Source organism: Lemur catta, chromosome 7, assembly GCF_020740605.2.
Source record: "Lemur catta isolate mLemCat1 chromosome 7, mLemCat1.pri, whole genome shotgun sequence".
Lineage (NCBI taxonomy): Eukaryota > Metazoa > Chordata > Mammalia > Primates > Lemuridae > Lemur > Lemur catta.
The window spans coordinates 10162906-10180282 of record NC_059134.1 but is presented as its reverse complement, the minus strand read 5'-3'; the positions used below and the strand labels follow the sequence as shown (position 1 = coordinate 10180282).

Sequence of the window (17377 nt, the reverse complement as noted above, 5' to 3'; positions counted from 1 at the left end):
TGTTTGACACCCGCCTCACAAGATTCCTGAAAATTCCACAATCATCTCTTCTGAGCCAGTATAATCCAGTTCTAGCATGCCACCATGAGACAGGAAACTTTCGCTTTCCATATTACATATATCTATGAGGTTTTGGGGGTCTTTTTTTTCAAAAAATCAATTACTGAGTTTTTCTGATTATAAATAATAAGAGTTCGTTGAATTTAAAAAATATAAATCAAGATCACCATTGGAAAATAGGGCCAGGTCATGAACAGATGGTTCACACAAAAAGAAATATAAGTATTGAACAGACCTATGGGAAAATAGTGATTCTGATGATAATAAAATGAAGGAAATCTGATTTGATAGATATTAATACGTTATCAGTATCTACGCTACCCCCACCCCAAGAAAAAAAGGTAAAATGAAAACATTTAATGCTGGCAGCTTTTGGATTGGGGAATGTTTTAATCTGCTACAGACTGCTGAGAAAGCAGTAAGATAACACTTCTTAAAACCCACAGAAATGTTCATATTCTCCCATTCAAGATTTCCACTCATTGGAAACATTCAACAGAAAGAAAAAATATTGAGATTCTGCTGGGTATGGTGGCTAACGCCTGTAAAACTGGCACTCTGGGAGGCCTAGGCGAGAAGATTGTATGAGGTCAGGTGTTCAAGAATAGTCTGAGCAAGAGCGAGACCCCTTCTCTACTAAAAATAAAAAAATTAGAATGTCTTTTGTTCTTTTGGTTAGATGCCCAATAATGGGATTGCTGGATCGAATGGTAGGTCTACTTGTATCTGTTTAAGGTATCTCCATATTGCTTTCCACAGAGGTTGCACTAGTTTGCAGTCCCACCAGCAGGGTATGAGTGTTCCTGTCTCTCTGCATCCACGCCAACATTTATTCTTTTGGGACTTTTTGATAAAGGCCATTCTCACTGGAGTTAAGTGATATCTCGTTGTGGTTTTGATTTGCATTTCCCTGATAATTAGAGATGTTGAGCATTTTTTCATATGTTTGTTGGCCATTCTTCTGTCTTCTTTTGAAAAATTTCGGTTCATGAAAGACCACAATTCTTTACCCTCCTTGATCCATACCCTTGGTGATGTGACCTCGTAGCTCCTCCCATCAAAAGATGAAGCCTATTTCCCTGCTCATTTACTCTGGACTGTTCTCGTGACTTCCTTTGGGCAATAGAATGTGACAGTGTGCCTGTTCCAAGTCTGGGCCTTAAGAGATCTTGTGAACTTCTAATTGTTTTCTTGAAACCCTGCCTTTGCCAGGGCTAGGCTGCTGAAAGATGAGAGAACATGTGGAGCACAGTTGAGTTGTCTCAGTTGAAAACATTCTGATTCAGCCAGCTCCCAGAGCATCCACTAGCTGACTGTAGATGCATGAGCAGTAGAACTGCCCAGCAGAGCCCAGGCTGAATTGCCAATTCTCAGAAGGCGAAAGAAACAGCTTGTTTGAAGCCACTGTGTTTTGGGGTGGTTTGTTATGCAGCTCTAGCTAACTGATGCAGGAACACAGGCCAGAGTTTTGATACAGAGAAGTGAATCTGTGGGGAAGGGGTTCTGGGGAGGGACTGTTCCCTGTGGAACACCAGAAACAAGCTGACCATAAACCCCACTTCTCAAGCCTCACCTGTGTGTCCAGTTAGAATGTGGATCACCTGCTCCTCTTCCATGTCCCACACAGCCACGATGCCATCCTGGGTGCCAATCACCAGCAGCATCTCCTCCACACCCCACGCCATGGCAGTGATGCCTGCAGCCACGCAGAGACAGTAGCAATGACCTCAGATCCCGTGTCCAAGTGCTCAGCCACGGGCTTCTCTAATAAGCCCCCACTTCACAGATAAGAAAACTGAGGCATGGACAGATTCAGTCCCTTGCTCAAAGCCACATATCTAGGATTTCAAAATCAGTGCAGTCAGATGCCCAGATTCAAACTCTGGGCTGCCTGTGATATTTATGTTGCTCTTAGGTAGCAAAAAGGACTGAACCGCAGCTCAGTCATAATTGTCTATCTAGTCTAGCGGCTCTCACCCAGGGGTGATTCTGTCCCCCAGGGGACACACGTTGGTGTCTGGAGACATTTTGGGGTGCCACAGCTGGGGTCAAGGGTGCCACTGGCATCTGGTGAGTGGAGGCCAAGGACGCTGCTCAACACCCCACAATGCACAGGACACCCCCACCACAGAGAATGATCCAGCCCCAGACGTCAACAGTGCCATGGTTGAGAAACCCTGTCCTAGGTGGATACGACCTAAAAATAGAAATATAGGCCAGGCACAGTGGCTCACGCCTGTAATCCTGGCACTTTGGGAGGATCGCTTGAGCACAGGAGTTCAAGACCAGCCTGGGAAACATAGTGAGACCCTGTCTCTCTGTCTCTAAAAAACAAGCAGGGGTGGATTATATTGGTTGAGAATGAGGACCCTGCTTCTGACTTCTCTTTGAATTTGACCTGTGTGAAAAAATAAAGGTCATAAGGAAAAATTATTTGCCAATAGTTTGGGCAAATACAGCCCAAGGCTCTCTGCTGGGTGGATTTTGGTTAAAACATCACTGGAGAGAGAAAGGCGAGTCACATTATATTAGAGAAAACATCAGTCCAGATATTAAGAAACCAGACTTTCTGACTGTCATTGAGTAAGCACAGGAAGTCCTTTTCCTTCTCACTGTGTCACTCACTGTGTGACCTTGGAAATAATTAACTTAAACTCTTCCTTTTAAAAAATGAACAAACTGAAGCCCAGAGCAGGCAGGAACGTTATTAACTTCAATGTGACTAGAGGATGTATGGTGGGGCACAGGGAGTCTGAAGCACAAAACATTTCCCTGCTGTGAAGATGACAAAATCATCACTCCGAGCTGTAGCTTCCTAGGCCTGTGCCATGGCGGACATCACTAATCAATCACAGCACTATATGTGATTTGAGGCCCCATAACCATTCTATGCCATGGAAGACATCACTAATCAATCACAGCACTCTAAGTGATTTGTGCCCCCATAGCCATTCTATCATTCGACCTTTAGTAATAAAACCCCAAAGCCCAAAGGTTTTAGCTGAGTACATGGTTATCCACATAAAGACTGGATCTCCAAGGCTCCCTTATACTTGATGATATCCACATTCTAGCCAATGAGACAGGAGCAGAAGCGATCAGCTCTACTTCTAGGTCATGCATTCAAAAGTCAGGAGCCTGCCATCCACTCCTCCTTCCCACTTCCTGCTTGCTGGAATGCCATTGTGATGGTAAGAGCCAGCGCAGCCACCTTGGGCCAATGAGAACAGCTCCACACTGAAAATGTCACAGCAACCAAATTGAAGGAATATGAGTCTCAGACACCCTGTGGACTCCATTTTACATCTGCTTTTGCTTGATTTGTTACATGAGAGTGAAATAAACTCCTATGTATTTATGCCACTGCTATTTCGGCCTTTGTTACACATCTGAACCTATATCCTAACACACACTCTTTCCAACTAAACCAGCTTCCATCTCAGAATCCTTCTCAACACAGCACTCTAGGGGCTGCCCCTATGTCACGTTCTCCATGCATTGTACTTAGCATCTCTCAGAATTTCTATTTTGGAACTAATGTGCCTAGGGAGTACAGCTTTGGCTACCAGGTCATGTGGTACAGAAAGAGCCTGCATAGTAACGACTCTGACATGTGAACCCCAAGCTAATTGTATTCAGTGGTCTCACAATTAATGTGAGAGACCGTGGATGGGCAGATAAAGGGATGGGTGAATGGAGGTGGAGAGATAGGTGGCTGGTGAGATGAGTGGGTGGGTGAATGGATAGGTTGGTAGGCAGGTAGATGGATGAATCAGTTTCTAGATGGCAGGCAAGTTGATGAATGGCTGAGTGCATGGATGGGTGGAGGGGTAAGTGAGTGGATGGAAGGTGGCTGGATGAGGAAAATGGAAGGGTAAGTGGGCAGAGGGGTACATATATGAGAGGATATATGAGTAGAAAGATGAATAGAAGCATAGATAACTAATGGGTGGATAGATGAATGGAAGGAAGGAGGGAAGAAAGGAAGGAAGGCAGGTAGGTTGGCTGAGGGATGAATGAATGGATGAATGGATGGATAGGAGGGTGGGTGGGTAAGTGGATGGATGAATAGATGGATGGAAGGAAGGGCAGGTGGTTGGATGGATGGATGAATAGAAGGATGAGTGGGTGGATGGATGGATAGATGGAAGGGTGGGCGGGTAGTTGGATGGATGGATGGATGAGTAGAAGGGTGAGTGGGTGGATGGATAGATAGATGAATAGAAGGGTGAGTGGGTGGATGGATGGAAGGATGAATAGAAGGGTGAGTGGGTGGATGGGTGGGTGGATAGTTGGGTGGGTGGATAGATGAATGGAAGGCAGGAAGGGTTAAGGGATGAATGGAGGGGTGGGAGGGTGGGTGCCTGAGTGGGTGGATGCACAGATGGAAGGGTGGGTGGGTAGCTGGATGGGTGAATGAAAAAAAAAAATGGATAACAAAAGGAAGGCAAAAACTAAGTCTTCTCTCCCTGACATCCCAGGGCCCCAGGAGCAGTTACAGTTCCATCAGCCCCTCAGGGGCCAGCCAGGCGTCAAGTGCTAACTTCCCCACTTCCTACTATGAGCCTTTCGGCTGCAGAAACTACCTGCAAGATGGGTGCTAAGCTCCTGGCGATGGGAAGGTAGGAGGCATCCTCCAGCTGCAGGCTCATTAGCAGTATTTACACCAGTCATCTAAAGTCCCTGGGGCGCAGAGAGAGCCGATTCTGCATGAGACAGCAGGGGCAGGCCCTGATGGCACCCTTGGGGCCTTCCCACTGGCAGAGGGGAGCCCCAGAGAGCAGCCCCCAAACCCCTGCCAGCCACTGCCTCCAGGCAAGCAGGGGCCTGGCAGGACTTTTGCTGTGCTGGGGAGACTCACCTTTGTGACATCCAGTCAGGGTCGCCCGGAGGGGTCCTCCCGGGGGCTGGAGGAATCCTCCAAGGGGCACCAGCACAGGGTGTGGGCACACCCGGAACCAGCTCTGGGCCTGCTGGCACAGCGGCCCCACCAGCGCTTCATGCGAGGGGGCGAAGAAATAGAGTCTGGCCAGGAGTTCCGTGTACAGCAGGCTCCGCTCTGCAACAAAGGGGACGTCAGTTAGGTCACCTGGGTTGAGTCCCCACGCTCTGCAGGGGCTTCCGGACAGAAGAGAAGACCCAACACCTTGGGTGCTGGCCCCTGCCATCCTCTCCTGCCTCCTCTGCCATTCAGACGCCCTCACCCCTACTTCAAGCACCCGGCAGTCTCCAGCCTCAGGGCCTTTGCACATGCTGTTCCCGCTGCCTGGAACACTTTCCCATCTTCCCCCTTTCTCATAGCAACTGTTGACTAAGGAGCGGGGGAAATCAAGCTTTTAAAGAGTTCCAGTTAGTTTTACTCAGAAGTCTTACTGAGGACTACAAACCGAGACCTGTAGCCTGGGAGCAGCCGTTCAGATGGGTTCAATCACACTGCCCCGGGACAGTGTTTCAGCCCAGGTGGTGGAGGTTTAGGACGTGCAAAATCACATCAGACTTCCTCAGAAGTTACATTCCAGCAGCAGCACATCAAGGTTTGGATATAAGAGTGCATCTGATTTTAGATCACAGAAGGATATTCATTAACCCCGTGAGATGTTATTTTTTGTGTAGAAAAAAGCCAAGGCCACATTCGTCTTTTAAGGAATAGAGTGACTCAGGCAAGATACATGGGGGCCCCCTGCTCTATTGTATTTTGTCTTCAAAGCATTTTTTCAGAGAGCTGCACGTCCTCACAGAGTCAGGAACTTCCTGAAATTATGCCGGCAAGCGGCCATGAGCACACATGGTCTCTGACATTTGCTACTTTGTGTCACACAACCAACCCCTCATCCTCAGCTTAGCCAAAGGTCACTTCTGCAAGAAGCACTCTGCAGCCCCAACCTCCTATCCCCACCTCGCCCCCAGCTCAGGTTGTATCACAGTTGCGATTTCACATTTTGTGTGTGTGTTATTACATTTCATTTCATCTCATCTCATTTCATTTCATTTTGTTTCATTTCCTTTCAGTTTTGGAGACCGACTCTCGCTCTGTCGCCCAGGCTGGAATGCAATGGCATGATCAGAGCTAACTGCAGCCTCTAACTCCTGGGCTCAAGTGATCCTCCTGCCTCAGCCTCCTGAGTAGCTGGCACTACAGGTGCCTGTCAAGATACCCTACTAATTTTTCTGTTCTTAGTAGAGACTGGGGGGAGTGGTCTCACTCCTGCTCAGGCTGGTCTCGAACTCCTGAGCTCTAGTGACCCTCCCACCTTGGCCTCCCAGAGTGCTGGGATTACAGGTGTGAGCCACTGTGCCAGGCCGGAATCATTTTGGACCAGAGTCCCTCTTCTTACTGGCTGTGTGAACTTGTGAAAGTTGCTTAACCTCTGTGCCTCAATTTTCCTCTTTATAAACTTGGAATAATAATTGTGATATCTCTGTGTAGTAAGCAGAAAACTGCTCCCCTAAAAGGTACATAGTCCTACCTTGGTATTCGTGGGGGATGAGTTCTAGGTCTCCTGTGGATACTAAAATCCATGGACACCCAAGTCTATCATAGCTCTACAGTGAGCTATGATGATGCCACTGCACTCTACCCAGGGCAACAGAGTGAGACCCTGTCTCAAAAATAAAAGTTCCTACAGCCATGTGTTTGCAATGGACCGAATGGCAGGAAACATCAACTTTCAACTCTAAATTCTGCTGTCATTATTATTATGTTTTGAATTTCATCAATACAAATACATGGGAACCTTGTTTTCTCTCGTTACATAAGCACCTACACAATTTCCTCAATTCTGCTTGAGATATTTCCTGTCTGGCCCTTTCTAGAGAAAGGTGCCGGCCCAGGGTGAGGGGAGGGTGCTGCTCTCCCAGGTTCAATTCAAAATTCTAGAAGTGCTAGAAGAAAACCTACAGGTTTTACCGGGAAAGGTGAGAGTTTAATGAAAATCCAGCTCGCAGCTCAGGCAGGAGAGTGGGTTTCTAGAGGTCAGTGCAGAGCAGCCCCGCGCCCTGGCCAGGCCGTGCAGACTCACCCATGCCTCGGAGCTCCACGGCCAGCCGGCAGAGCTGGAGGGCTTCACGGACCAGGCTGACCTCAGGACAGTCCAGGTAAGGGGCACACAGGTCGAAATCATCCAGCAGGTCCTCAATGCCCCCGGAGAGGCCCCGGCAAGAAATCCAGCTCATGCTGCCTGCAGAGCAAAAGGGAGGAGCACGTGGGAAGGACACACCCTCCTCCAGTTCATCCAGGGGGCAGAGAATCACCTCCCCAATTCATCCAGGGCTCAAGCTCTGCAGTACTGACGTTGGGGCTGGATGATTCTCTGGGATGTGTGTGTGCGGGGGCTGAACTGTGCATCGTGGGATGTAGAGCAGCAAGGCTGGCCTCCATCCACAAGATGCCAGTAGCACCCCTGCCCCCAAGGGTGACAGTCAAACATGTCTGCAGACATTGCCAAGTGTCCCTGGGGAGCAAAGTCTTCCTTGGTTGAGAATCACAGGGATGGATTAGTGGGGGGATAGATAGATGGATGGATGGATGGATGGGTGAATAGATGGATGGATAGATGGATGATGAACAGATACAAAGATGGATGGATGGGTGGATGGATGGATGGATGGATGAACAGACAGGAAGATGGATGGGTGGGTAGATAGATGGATGGATGGGTGGACTGATAGATAGATGGATGGACAGATGGGAAGATAGATGGGTGGATGGATAGATGTATGGAAGGACAGATGGATGGATGGATGGATTGATGGATTGATGGATGGATGGATGGATGGATGGACTGATGGATAGATGGACGGATGTAGAGATGGGAAGATGGATGGGCAGATCGATAGATGTATGGAAGGACAGATGGATGGATTGATGGATGGATGGATGGATGGATGGATGGATGGATGGATGGATGGATGGATAGATGGATGGGCTGGTGGGTGGATGGATGGATGGATGGATGTACAGATGGGCAGATGGATGGGCAGACGGATAGATGGATGGAAGGACAGATGGAGGGATTGATAGTTGGATGGATGGACTGATGGATGGATGGATGGATCGATGTACAGATGGGAAGATGGATGGGCAGATGGATAGATGTATGCAAGGACAGATGGATGGATGGATGCACTGATAATTGGATGGATGGATGGACAGATAGAAGGATGGACGGGTGGATGGATAGATGTATGGAAGGACAGATGGACAGACAGACAGACAGGGTCTCTTGTGCTAAGGCAGGGTTTCTCACATCCTGCACTCTCAACATCTGGGGCCAGATCATTCTCTGTGGTGGGGTGTCCTGTGCACTGTGGGATGTTGAGCATCCCTGGCCTCCACTCATTAGATTCCAGTAGCCCCTCTCCCCCAGTCGTGACAAGCAAAACTGTCTGCAGACACTGTCAAGTGTCCCCAGGTGCAGAATGGTCCCTTGCGAGAACCTCTGCCTTAAGAGGAGCCCAGGATGTCCACATTTGCCCTGTGTCTCCCTGGGCCTCCTGTGTGGCCCGATGCCCTCTGAGATGGGGCAGCCCTTACCCAGCACCTCCTGCTTCAGCTCCTCCCAGCGGCCCGAGTGGAGCAGGTGATAGGGCAACTCCTCCAGCTTCCGCACGTTTGCAACCGTGTCGGAGAACCACAGGGGCTGCGGGGCCACCTGGCAGGGGAGAAGGGAGGCTGCAGCTTGGAAACAAACATGGGCCAGGCCCGACAGTGCTGGACGGGACGGTGACACAATGGCAGACCAATATACCCTTTGTCCCCCATGGCCAGGGCTGGGGTAGGGGAGGGGATTTGGGGAGAGGAGAATCCAAGGGGGTGGTGCGTGACACTTCCTGGGGAAATAGGGAAGGTTTCCTGAAGGTGGGGGCATTGGAGCTGGGCCTCAGAGGACAAGTAGGAGTCTGTCTGGTAAATGTGTCAGAAAACAGTGGCATTCCAGGGCAAAGGAACGGAATGCCAGGACTGAATTATTAATGTGGCAGGCCGCGTAGAGAATCACAGTGGGGAATGAGCTTGGGGAGGTTGTAGGCGGCAGGTCATGAAGGTGAACATCAGGCTGGAGGTCTAGCTCAAGATAGAGAGCACTGGGGAGGTATAGAAGGTGTTAGAGGAGAGGCACGATCAGGTTGGATTGTCAGAGCATTCCTTGGGAGGATGAACTGGGAAAAGAGGTCCCGAAACTGGGAGACCAGAAAGAGGGTCAGACTATGTACTCGGGGGACAGGAGGAGGCTGAGACCCAGGGGCTCTAGTCACACAGGAGAGGGTCTCTGAGTCACTGGATAGAGGAAACAAAAGAATCAGTGTCTGGCCCTGCCCTCGGCCTCCCCGGTCCAGCAGGGGAGACAAAGGAAAAGAAAAAATGGAGCTATAACCAAAGAATTAAAAGTGTGATTTCCTAGTTGTGATTATTGTATATGGTTATATAAGATCTTACTATCTAGGGAAAGGGTCTATAGGAACTCTCTGTACTCTTCTTGCAACTCTTTGGTTTATCTAAAATTATTTCAAAGTTAAAAGTTTTTTAGGATCTCATTGTTGCCCAGGCTGGAGTGCAGTGGTGCAATCACAGCTCACTGCAACCTCAAACTCCTGGGGTTAGTCATTCTCCCACCTCAGCCTTCCCAGCAGCTGGGACTACAGGTGTGTGCCACCACGTCTGGGTAATTTTTTTTTTTAATTTTTTTTTTGTAGAGACGAGGTCTCTCTATGTTGCCCAGGCTGGTCTTGAACTGGTTTCAGGTGATCTTCCTGCCTCAGCCTCCCAAAGTGCTGGGATTACAGGCGTGAGCCACCATGCCCGGCCAACGAGGGCATTTTGAGTGGGAAAGAAGGAAGGACGGAGGAGGTAAGTATGCCACACTGGGTAGCCGTGGCCTTGTCGGCTCTGCAGGGTGGAGGGTGCAGGTGGGAAGCAGGAGTCCCGGGCACCTCACCTTGCGGTCCAAGTTCAGGGGCGTCCCCACGAGCGGCAAGGTGATGAGTTTCTTGGTGCCTTGGCCCCAGGCGCCTGAGAAAAAGTCAGCCAAGACGCTGTGCCTCTTGGCTCTCTCGGGCCCCGACAGGTAGCGCTGGAGGACCACCTCGACCAGCTGTCTGCAGAGAGGGGACACAGGCTGATGAAGCTGGGAGGCCCGTGGAGCTCAGAGGTGGCCACTGGTCTTCCCGGAGGCAGGTGAGTTGTTGCCAGGGGCTGGGGGAGGGGAGTGGGGAGTGGCTGCTAATGGGGATGGGGTTTCCTCTGGGTGTGATGAAGATATTTTAGAACTAGACAGAGTGGGTGATGGCCGCACAACGTGGCGGGTGTCCTGAATGACACTGAATCCTCCACTTTAAAATGGTGAATTGCATGCTATGTGAATTTCACTTCAATTGCAAAAACAAGTTCATTGTGTAGGAGTCGCTGGTGTGGAAACCCTAGAATTCTGAACACGCTGGACTTGAGTCTTTGAGAACGGGAGTGAGGAAGGATCTGGCACAGAGAGGTGCTCGGTCAGTGAGTCCTCATTCTTGGGATCCTACCCAGACAGTGTCGCCGCCGCCACCGCCACCTGGACCTACCTGTGGCTGATGGCCAGGAGCGTGAAGCCGTGCACGGGCCGCCGGGCCAAGCAGTAGCCTAGATCCCGACGGAGCCGCACCCACAGCAGGGGTGGGAACCGCAGCAGCTCCTTGCTGGGCGGGGTCCAGTCCCGGTACACGGCCTGTAGGACCTCGTCGTCCAAGGACAAGACATCCTTCAGCTCCGCCTCTGAGAGCCCGAACCTGCAGGGAGGAGGGATGGGGCTTCGGAACACATCTTGTGTCTTCTGTGTTGGGAGGATGTAGAAGCCAAGAGAGGAAGAGACACAGCCACCTGCATGGAGTCCGGCCCCCACCCTAAGGAACAGCACTGAGACAGTGCCCAGCGGGGACCAGCGACCCCTGTGGCTGACCCACCAAAGAAAATCCTTCTGATCTTTTCCTCTGTACTCACAGCTAGAGAACCAGGAAGCGTCCGCTCCCCAACCTCAGAGGAGTCTGACGCAGTCAGCATAAGGAGGGAAGTACAAGATAATGCAAAGAAAATAATGCAAAAACCAACTGCACCCACCCCACCCCTCCCTGGCCCACTGGGAAGTATCTTCTTTTTGTTGTTTTTTGGAGACAAGGTCTTGCTCTGTCATCCAGGTTGGAATGCAGTGGTGTAATCCTAGCTTCCTGCAACCTTGAACTCCTGGACTCAAGTGATCCTCCTGCCTCAGCCTGCTGAGTAGCTGGGACTACAGGCACATGCCACCACGCCCAGCTAATTTTTGTAGTTTTTGTAGAAATGGGGTCTTGCTATGTTGCCCAGTCTGTCTCCAACTCCTGGACTCAAGGGATCCTCCTGCCTTGGCCTCCCAAAATGCTGGGATTACAGGTTTGAATCACCCACTGTGCCTGGCCCATGGAGTCTTTAAGCAGGGTGAGCCATTAACGTTTCAGTACCAGGACTGGAGTGGCCTTCCTAATACCTGGGAGCATTAGACTGGAAAAACTGTAGGATTTGCTGGAAATTTCATCAAGGGTGAGGAACAATCAAATGGAGTTTATTTCAGAGCAGGGAAGAAGGGGAGGCTGTTTTCTGTTTGCAACACACAGGGCCCGGCTCATCGACAGAGCCCCGGCACTCTTGCTCGAGGGCTGCTGGTGGAGTGTGGTCTCTGTAAGAGGCGTGGTGCTGCCTGGCCCCGGGGGCACGGGGAGCTGGGCACCTATTTTAGCCCATCGGGGCTGCTATGATAAAAATACTGTCGATTGGGTGGCTTGACTAACGAACATTTATTTCTCACAGTTCTGGAGGCCGGAAGTCCAAGGTCAAGGTGCTGGTGGATTCGAGGTCTGGTCAGGGCCCGTTTCGTGGTTCATAGATGGCACCTTCTTCTGTGTCCTCGTGGTGCAAAGAGCACGGGGGTTCTCTGGGGCTCCTTTTATAAGGGCTCGAATCCCATTCATGAGGGGTCCACCCTCATGACCTAATCACCCTCCAAAGCTCCCGCCTCCTAATATCATCTCCTTGGGGGCGAGGATTTCGGCACAGGAATTTCAGGGGGACACAAATACTCAGTGCACTGCAGACTCCCTGGAGCTTGTCTTCTAGTGCAGGGAGCCAGGCAGGAAAGACACACGAAAGCATTGAGTAGTACCAGGTGCAGGAAGATGATCAATGAAGTACCGTGAAAGAGAGGGACAAGGTGAGGGGTGGAGGAGGGATATGGATCTCGGAGCAGGTAGGCCTCTCTGGGAAGGCGCCATGTGAGCTGGGACTAGATGGGAGGGAACCAGCAGGGGAAGATTTGGGGGTAGGTACTCCAGGCAGGGGGTGGCCAGGTCTGGCAGGCCGCGGTAAGGAGGGTGGATACTTTCTAAAAGCAGTGGGCACTGGGCTCAGCAGCTCATGCCTGTAATCCCAGCACTTAGGAGGCCAAGGCAGGAGGATTGCTTTAGGCCAGGAGTTCAAGACCAACCAGGACAACATAGTGAGACCTCATATCTACAAAAAGTAAAAAACAGGAAAATTAGCCGGGCATGGTGGTGTGCACCTGTAGTCCCAGCTACTCAGGAGGCCGAGGCAGGAGGATCACTTGAGCCCAGGAGTTGGAGGCTGCAGTGAGCTGTGATAATGCCACTGAACTCCAGTCTGGGGACAGAGCAACCCTGTCTCAAAAAAACAAAGTGGGCGTAGAAATAGATAATTAGAGGTGACAGGCAGACAGACAGGATCTCCCTGGTGGGGTTTCTCGCCCTGTGCACTACCTACACCAGGGTCTGGGTCGTTCTCTGTGGTGGGGCTGTCCTGTAACTGTCGGGTGTTGAGTGGCTTCCCTGACCTCCACCCACCAGAGACTCCGGGAGCACCACCCCCTCAGTTGTGACTCCCCAAATGTCTCCAGACCCTGTCAAGCGTTCCTTGGTTGGCAGAGTCACCCAGAGGTGAAGGCTTCTGGCCTACGAGGAACTCAGATCTGCCCCAAGAGTGAGTCTCTCAATCATCCCAGCTCACTGACTTCACACATAAATGTAACACGCTTTCATGGCACCGGATGTACCGACATCATCCTCCTTACTGTCAGCCTTCAAAACCACCACCCCTGCCAGCAGCCCAGGGTGGAGGTCCTATACCCTGTGAGCCCCCCAGCTTTGCTGATTGCGTCGGACATGGGGCCAAGTAGGCCAACTGGTTTCTGTGTCCCCAGATTTTCAAATTGGGACTCAAAGAATAAGCCAGTAAGAGGGTGCCTGGTCCCCAAAATACAAGCTCCTGACACCAACTGAATCTCAAGGCAAGCTGAAGTTCCAGGGAGGCAAAAGGAAGAACCTAGAAGAGATGCCAATGTTCAGAGAGGACCTCTGAGGGAGAGAGGATGGGAAAATGCCCTGATTCTCATGACTGTCTGGTTTCCATGACAACTCGCTTCCTCCAAGTAGACTTGACCAGAATGGCCTGATGGAACCACCCCTCTATTCTGGAACATTCCCCAATCTGTCTTGGGGTGTCTTTTTTTGGAGTTGTTGTTGTTGCTGTTTTGGAGACAGGGTCTCACTCTGTTGCCCAGGCTGGAGTGCAGTGGCGTGATCATATGTCACTGTAACCTTGAACTCCTGGGCTCAAGGTATCCCCCCCGACCTCAGCTTCTCAAGTAGCTGGGACTACAGATACGTGCCACCAGGCCTGGCTAATTTTTTTTTTTTTTTTGGTAGAGATTGGGTCTCACTGTGCTGCCCAGAGTGGTCTTGAACTCCTGGCCTCAAGCGATCCTCCTGCCTCGGCCCTTCAAAGTGGTGGGATTATGGGTGCAAGCCTCAGCTCCCAGCTTGCCTTTGTACCCTTGTACAGTCCAGACCAGTCATGAACTCTGGGGTGCGACATGAATCTGGGGTGCAATCTTAGAGTCGGATACAAGGTGGCCCTGGACCTCCCCAACTCCCACCTGGAATAAGACCCTTAGTTCTCAACACCGGCATGAGCGGTTTCCATTGAAAGGAAACAAGCTAAAAGCTCCTCCTCACTGGGATCTGCCCTCTAGGCAAGTATGTTGTAACAGACGGAAGTCGGAAATCACACGGACTGAGAAAGAAAAAACTGCCCCCTCCCCACCGAGAAGAGGCACAACTGTTAGTCTGTCACCCAGCACTTGGGGTGACGGGCTGCAGCACCTTCTGTCGGCCCGTTGCGGCAAAGCAAAGCTTTGTTCCTTGGTGTCTCTGCTAATTGGCCTCTACCCACCCCTCCTGGGGAGGCAGCTTGGATGCTGGGGTGACTCTGACTAACACCCCCCTCTCTGGGACTCCCCGTCCACACCCAGCATTTCTGAGCAAAGGCTCTGCTCTGTCCTGTCCCTGGTTGGTTGGCGTTCACATCCCTGAGACTTTCATCGGGTTGAGCAACTGGGTAAGCAGTCTCTTCTTCCTTTTTTATGTAGGTACTTATTTTCCCAGCTTTATGAAGGTATAGCTGATGAATAAAAATTGTATCCGTGCAAGGTGTACAAAATGATGATGTGATACACGTATACATTGTGTAATGATGACCACAATCAAATCAGTCAACACATCTGTTACCAGGCAGAGTCAAGATTGTGTGTGTGTGTGTGTGTGTGTGTGTGTGTGTGTGTGTGTGTGTGGTGAGGACACTTAAGATCTACTCCCTCTAGGCCAAGTGAGGTGCTCATGCCTGTAATCCCCAGCACTTTGGAAGACTGAGACAGGAGGGTTGTTTGAGGCCAGGAGTTCAAGTACAGCCTGGGAAACACAGCAAGACCCTGTCTCTACAAAAAAATAGGAAAAATTAGCCGGGCATGGTGGTGCACACCCTGTAGTCCCAGCTACTCAGGAGGCTGAGGCGGGAGGATCACTTGAGCAGGAGTTGCAGGTTCCGTGAGCTATGGCGACACCACTGCACTCCATCTCTCTGGATGAGAGTGTATCAAAACAAACAAACAAACAAAAAGACACAGAGACACTCAGAGAGGAGAAGGCTGTGTGAAGACAGAGGCAGAGATCGGAGTGGCGCATCTATAAGCCAAGAAATGCCCAGGGTGGCCGGGACCTAGAATGTAAGAGGAAGTCACAGAATACATTCTTCCCTAGAGGCTTCGGGAGGATTGCGGCTCTGCAGACACCTTGATTTCAGTCCTCTGGCCTGGAGCAGTATGAGAGAATAAGTGACTGTTGTTCTAAGCCACCCAGTTGGTGATTTGTGACAGCAAGAAATGAATGCATGAACTACATCTCAGTTTTTAAAAAGGGGGAAAAACAGAGCTAAAAAAAAGAAACACAAAAAGCAGAGACTTACCGAGAAGACACGATGTAGCCCAGCACGTGGCCCACGAGGAGCTGCCCGTGTGTCTGCTCCAGGCGGGTGCAGAGCTGGTGTGTCGCTTCCTCGGCCGTGGTGGCTAAAGGGGCTGGCACGGAAAAAGAGGCCCATTTCCGGGCCTCCTCGAAGGCCAGCCTCAGCCGCCCCGGGTGCCCGCACTCCGGGAGGCTGGCCCAGAGCAGGTTCCTCTGCACAGGGGTCAGCATCCTTCTCGCAGCCGCCAACAGGAGCTGGATCATCTCTTGCCCTAAGTTTCCCGAGAGGGGCTTCACCTCCCAGTAAGCCCCGGGGTCTGTGAGCATCTGCCGCATGGTGTTCAAAACCCCCCGCTCCCCCGAGCAAGCCGAAAGAATGAGGTGCACCCTCGGGGGGCACGTGAGAGGCAGCCAGGGGACCCTCCTAGTGCGGTGGGCCAAGTCCAGGTCGTCCATAGAATCCAGGAGGAGCACCAGGGACTCAAAGTTTCTGCAGGAGACCGTGTGGAGGAGGATGTGGAAAAACTGGAGCACCCTAGTGTGTGCATCCAGGACTTGGGCGGGGGGCAGGGGCAGCCCGTAGGCCAAGCACACCTGGAGGCAGATGCCCTTAAGAAGGCTGCGGGTGTCTGAGCTCATCTGTGATGTCCCCAGCAGCCGCAGGACCGTCACCGTCTTGTGGCCGAGCAGCCCTGGCATCTGCTCGGCCAGCTTGCACAGCAAGGCTGTCTTTCCAATGCCCGGAGGACCTGAGAGCACCAGTGGGGTGTGGGGCTGGCTGTCGTTCTGCCTGAGCCGCTGCCCAAGCTGGGCCAGGAGCTCCTGGCGTCCGCAGAAGGTCTGAGTGGCCTCCGCACTCTGCCAAAGGTGGTGGCGGATCTCCTGGTAGAGCCACCCCAACTCCTGCCTGGCCACCTCCAGCTCACGCAGGTGTTCGAGGACCTGGTGGTTGGCCCTGGCCACAAACTGCTCACTCAGCTCCTTCAGGTAGCGAGCGTGAGCCTTGTTCTTGGGGTTCACCAGGTCGCGGCTCCACGGGAGGCGGTGGACCTTGAGGACTCCAGGCAGCATGTCGGCAATGCGCCCCTTGAGGCTGCGGAGCAGGTTCTGGGCGTCGGCGTCCAGGCAGCCATCCGCGAGCCGGTCCACCGTCTTGAGGGCACAGTCTTCCAGGATGTGTTTGCTGAGGTCTTGGATTTCTCGAAGGAAGACGGTGGCTCCCTGGTCCCTGTTCTCTGAGCTCAGCAAGCCCTGCTCTATCTCCCATTCGATGACTGCAAAAGTGGAAAAAAGTCAGTGATTGTTATGTCAGCAGTCGGCCTGCGCGGGGTTGCTTGGGAGACATGCTCATGGGGGGTACACTGGTTCTCAAGCTTAACGTGCACCAGAGTCACCTGGGGCTTTGGTCCCCAACCCTCAGGCCTTGGACCGGTACCAGTCCATGGCTTGTTAGGAACTGGCTGCACAGCAGGAGGTGAGCGTGGGCAAGTGAGTGAAGCTTCCTCTGTATTTACAGCCGCTCCCCATCGCTCGCATCACCGCCTGAGCTCCACCTTCTGTCAGGTCAGCAGCAGCGTTAGATTCTCATAAGAGCACGAGCCCTACTGTAAACCGCACACTCAAGGGATCTAGGCTGTGCTCCTTATGAGAATCTAATGCCTGACGATCTGAGGTGGAGCTGAGGCGGTGATGCTAGCGCTGGGGAGTGGCTGCAAATACAGATCATCATTAGCAGAGAGGTTTGACTGCACAATAAATGTGAGGTACTTGAATCATCCTGAAACCATCCCTCCCAACCCCGGTCCGTGGAAAAGTTGTCTTCCATGAAACCAGTCCCTGGTGCCAAAATGGTTGGGGACCGCTGCCTTAGGGGGCTCAAAGAAACCCACATGGCTGGGCCCTTTCTCCAGAAGTTCTGATTCCCCAGATCTGGGCGGAACCTGTCAGTTTGCATTTCCAATAAGCTCTGAGGCTTGCTGGTCCAGGGGCTGCAAAGAACCCTTGG

The 17377-nt window shown here is 51.7% G+C and overlaps 1 protein-coding gene across 1 annotated transcript in view; it reads right to left on the bottom strand.

The window, feature by feature from the left end:
* LOC123640982 (NACHT domain- and WD repeat-containing protein 1-like) overlaps positions 1 to 17377 on the bottom strand; it is a 51932-nt gene that overhangs the window by 21912 nt on the left and 12643 nt on the right. Inside the window, 7 exon segments of the mRNA XM_045555399.1 lie at positions 1634 to 1756; positions 4922 to 5119; positions 7080 to 7238; positions 8594 to 8711; positions 9993 to 10152; positions 10618 to 10821; positions 15374 to 16646. Coding sequence (XP_045411355.1) covers positions 1634 to 1756; positions 4922 to 5119; positions 7080 to 7238; positions 8594 to 8711; positions 9993 to 10152; positions 10618 to 10821; positions 15374 to 16646 — 2235 coding nt within the window.